The sequence below is a fragment of the Chaetura pelagica genome, unplaced genomic scaffold (genome assembly GCF_000747805.2).
Source record: "Chaetura pelagica isolate M959 unplaced genomic scaffold, ChaPel_1.0 scaffold775, whole genome shotgun sequence".
Lineage (NCBI taxonomy): Eukaryota > Metazoa > Chordata > Aves > Apodiformes > Apodidae > Chaetura > Chaetura pelagica.
This window is the reverse complement of record NW_009953204.1, coordinates 59,304-63,519: the sequence shown is the minus strand read 5'-3', so window position 1 is coordinate 63,519 and position 4,216 is coordinate 59,304. Positions and strand designations below refer to the sequence as shown.

At 50.0% G+C, this 4,216-nt stretch overlaps 1 protein-coding gene across 1 annotated transcript in view; it reads left to right on the top strand.

The window, feature by feature from the left end:
* NCAM1 (neural cell adhesion molecule 1) overlaps nt 1-4,216 on the top strand; it is a 45,805-nt gene that overhangs the window by 15,448 nt on the left and 26,141 nt on the right. The window contains exons 9-13 of the mRNA XM_009997416.1: nt 871-1,021; nt 1,616-1,800; nt 2,020-2,116; nt 2,944-3,114; nt 3,795-3,926. Of these exons, the coding sequence (XP_009995718.1) occupies nt 871-1,021; nt 1,616-1,800; nt 2,020-2,116; nt 2,944-3,114; nt 3,795-3,926 (736 nt within the window). The remainder of the gene's footprint in view (nt 1-870; nt 1,022-1,615; nt 1,801-2,019; nt 2,117-2,943; nt 3,115-3,794; nt 3,927-4,216) is intronic.

Genomic DNA, 4,216 nt, shown 5'->3' with positions numbered 1-4,216 from the left:
TCTTTCCCTTTGTCATGGAAGGATGGAAATCCTGGCCAGCTGTGTGCATAGTGACTGTGTGCCACGCTGCATGGGCAGGGTTTGGAGAACAACACCTACGTGTATCCTAGGAGAAGTTGTAGTAGCTGGTGATATGGAACCATGACACCCTTCTCTGCAGAGCTGCAGTTGCTCCAACATGAGTTATTACTTGTGTCCCTTAGGTTGTCTCCCCATTAGCATGAAGCATTTTGTTACCCAGCACCCTTGAAATCAGAGGCCTAGGTAAGGGATTACAAGTGTGTTCAGCTGGCTCACAGGTTTCTGTCTGTCCTGTGTCTCTGACAGCCAGGAGTTGTTAACATCTGACTGCCTGAAATAGGAAAGAAGAAAACTAGTAGCATTTCTTCTTGGGTAGATATTTCTCTCTTCTTTGGAGTATTTTTCCTGATCTTTCCTTTTCTGTACTCATGCCCTCTGCATTAAGAAACAGAGCTCCATCTTCAGAAGCAGTTGCATTACTTGTGAAGTCACCATTTAGCCATGACTGCCTGGCACTCCTTTGCTTTCATCAGGTCTTGACAAAGTGAGGAGAAGGCAGGTGATACTGGACATAAAATTGCCTTCACTGTAATGATTATGTGCTAGTATTTTGTGATGTTTATACTCTTGCCTGCTGATGGGCTTGTAGAGATGAATATTAAGAATATTCCCCCAACTCCTGAGCTAAAAGGAGCTGGGAACCTCTGCAGATCTGAGTCTTGACATTTATGGATCCTACTGCATTATTTTCAGAAGTGAGCTGGGTTTTGGAGTAGATTTGCATTGTTGCTTTAGCCTGCAGCAGAGGGGCAGAGCTCAGCCTTTAACTCTCCTTTCCTTTCCTGCCAGACCCTGGACGGGCGCATCATCGTGCGCAGCCACGCGCGGGTGTCCTCCCTGACCCTGAAGGACATTCAGTACACGGATGCTGGGGAGTACGTGTGCACAGCCAGCAACACCATCGGGCAGGACTCCCAGGCCATGTACCTGGAAGTGCAGTGTAAGGACTGGAGGATGGGCTGGGAAGGGTGTTCTTGTGTGGTCTCCTTTTCCCGCGGTGCGACGGAGGCACCTCTGCTCAGGGGGTTGTGTGTTGTCAGGCTGTGGGAAGTGACCCAGCCTGAAATAATTTTGCTGGAGACACGTTGCTGTGCAAATGTTTGCTCTGGCTGTCTCCAGCTGGGATACTGTCTGCACCTTGGGAAGGTTATGGGCTGTGAGTCTGCTGCAGTCCCGTTTGCTGGGTTCATCAGAGCACCCAGCAAATTCCCTAGAAGAATTTCCTGGTGCGCACTTCCCTAGGTGAGCACTTCTGTGCCATCTTGCTCCTTTCAGAGCTCCTTGTGCACTTCAGAGCATGCCATCTGCTCCTCCTCCCATGCTGTCTTAGGAGCAGCCTGGGGGACTCAGTAGGTTTCCTCCTTATGCCCTTCAGTAGAAACAGTACCCATCTCCCCAGATGGGAAGACAGTTCCCATTTCCTTTTTAAATTCCCACATTAAACTGGACCCCAGCCAATTAAAGTGAGGCTGACTGGGCTACTTGAAGAGATTTTCTGGTTCAAATTGCTTTCACAAATGTGTCTGTCTTTCAGATGCCCCCAAGCTTCAGGGCCCTGTGGCTGTCTATACCTGGGAAGGGAATCAAGTGAACATCACCTGTGAGGTGTTTGCTTACCCCAGTGCTGTCATCTCCTGGTTCCGGGATGGACAGCTGCTTCCCAGCTCCAACTACAGCAACATCAAGATTTACAACACTCCCTCAGCCAGCTACTTGGAGGTGAGGAAGAGCAAGGAGGGGAGAAAGAAAATCAGGAAATAGAAGACACCACCACCTCCTTACCTTTGACTCTGCCCACTGCAGTTGTTCCCTCTGGGGACAGCCCTCAGTGTCAGCACGTATGCTTCCTTGTGCCTTCTCTCCCCAGCACAATGCAGAGCACAATTCCCAGTGAACAGGGTTTTCTGGTCCAAACATGAGCCTTCATTCCTTCCACAGGTGACACCAGACTCTGAAAATGACTTTGGGAACTACAACTGCACTGCTGTGAACCGCATTGGCCAGGAGTCCTCAGAGTTCATCCTTGTGCAGGCAGGTGAGCACCTGGGGCAGGGACATAAAGAAATGCTTCTGCAGCCCTGGGGCTGAGGGGACAGTGTCTTCTTTCCTAGTTTGTGCTGGTGGGGTAGCAGGAGAACCAGCTTCTGCTTTCAGAGAGACTGCTCATAGATTCTTGCTTTGGGTTGGAGATAACAAGACCCTCGGTATCGAGACTGCTCATAGATTCTTGCTTTGGGTTGGGTTGGAGATAACAAGACCCTCAGTATCTGTCTCCTTGTTTCTGGAGGTTTTAATTCTTTTCTGTAATTCCCAGTACGCTTTGAGAGAGGTGTGATCTTTGGTTTCTGACAACCATTGCACACGTGCATTGCAGGTGCACGTGCTGCTCAACATCAGCACATTATCCCTGCTAGTGCAGGTGGTGCAGGACAGAAGGCCCAGAGCTCTGTGTACCAAGCAGAGTCAGACAGACTGCACGACAGGCTGGAGGGGCCTCCCCTGTCCTCTCAGGGCTGCCAGGGCCAGATCTAGGAATGGTCAGTCGTGGAGTGCCCTGGGGACAGAATGGCATCCAGGAAGCTGATGCTGCCCTGCTCTGGTTGTCCCCCTTTGAAGAAGGTAATGCAGGTCTCTAGCCTCTTGGAGGAGAGATGGGATGAAGGTCCCTGCAGGAATTAGCACTCTTAAAGGCCCTCTCAACAGCCCTTCCCCCCTGAGGGCAGCCCCAGGCCCACCCTCCTCCTCTCCTTCATGAAACCACCATAAGGCTGCGTTTGATGTTCCCAGTTTTCTGTTTGCTTAGCACTGGAGCTTGTTTCCCACTGTCTTCTGTATCACTGGTTGTTTTCCCTTCCTCCCCAGATACTCCCTCAGCTCCTGCCATCGACAGGGTGGAGCCCTACTCCAGCACTGCCCAGGTGGAGTTCGATGAGCCCGAGGCCACGGGAGGGGTGCCCATCCTCAAGTACAAAGCAGAGTGGAGGGCAGTGGGGGAGGCAGAGTGGAATTCCAGGCTGTACGATGCAAAAGAAGGTAGGATGATAAAACAAGGTGGTGCCTCTGACACCTGCATCTCAAAGGACTTTCTTTAGGAGAAAGCCAGAAGCCCCAGATGAGTTGGTAAACATTTGCTTTGCAGTGACACCTTGAATTTTCAGTTGGAAGTGAGGGCTCTGCTGTGCTGGTAGCTCTGAGGGACAGGGCCTTCTCGGTCTACACTGTGTGTTGTAGCACTGTGTTCATCTGTGTATCCCTTCCTTGTTCACACCATCCTGTCTCACTAAGGTGAAGAACCTTGTGCCTGCTAAAGGTGCCTCTTTAGTTACCCTTCAGTTTCCCCTGGGACATAAACCTGCCTTTGCAGTAGGAGGGTTTAACTCCCCCTGCACCCTGTCTCGTTAGAGCAATCTGGAGGTATGCACACTGAGAAATGTAGCCTTGAGTCCAGCAGACCAAAGGAATTTAGATTTGGGAGGACTGTGAAGTCGTGAGTTCTGTACCAGAGCTGAATCTTCCACTGCCAATCCTGGCTGGAACTGAAATTGTTCTCTTAGGTCACTTCTGGAGTGATGTGATCATAGCAAGAGTCATGTTTATTGTTCTTGTTCTCCCTTTGTGTCTGTGCAGGAAAAACAGAGCTTATTTCTTTCTGCATAACACCATGACCCCAAAACCTGAGTCTCTTTGGTTTTTCTCCCTTGTTTCTGCACCAGCAAACCTGGAGGGCACGATCACCATCACTGGCCTGAGACCTGAAACCACCTACTCTGTGAGACTGTCTGCAGTCAATGGCAAGGGTGTGGGGGAGATCAGCCTGCCAGCAGACTTCAAGACACAACCAGTTCGTAAGTAAAACTGAAACCTTCTGCTTCTCTGGTTCTCTTTCCTTGCATCTCTCCAGGGAATCTGTGCCATGCATGGATAACACCTTCTCTTTGCACCCTTTGTTGTCGTTGTGCTTTTTGTTTGTAGTGAATTTCATTACTAATTAAAAATCTTCTTTGAAGGTAGGAGCAAAGGAGCTCTTGTATTTGCACTAGTTTGTGCCCCGGGTTACTAGTGTGTGAACCATGTGTTGCCAATGAGAAGGGTTGTGCCATGGAGAGTTTTAATGAGTAAAAGCAGTGAGTTCAGC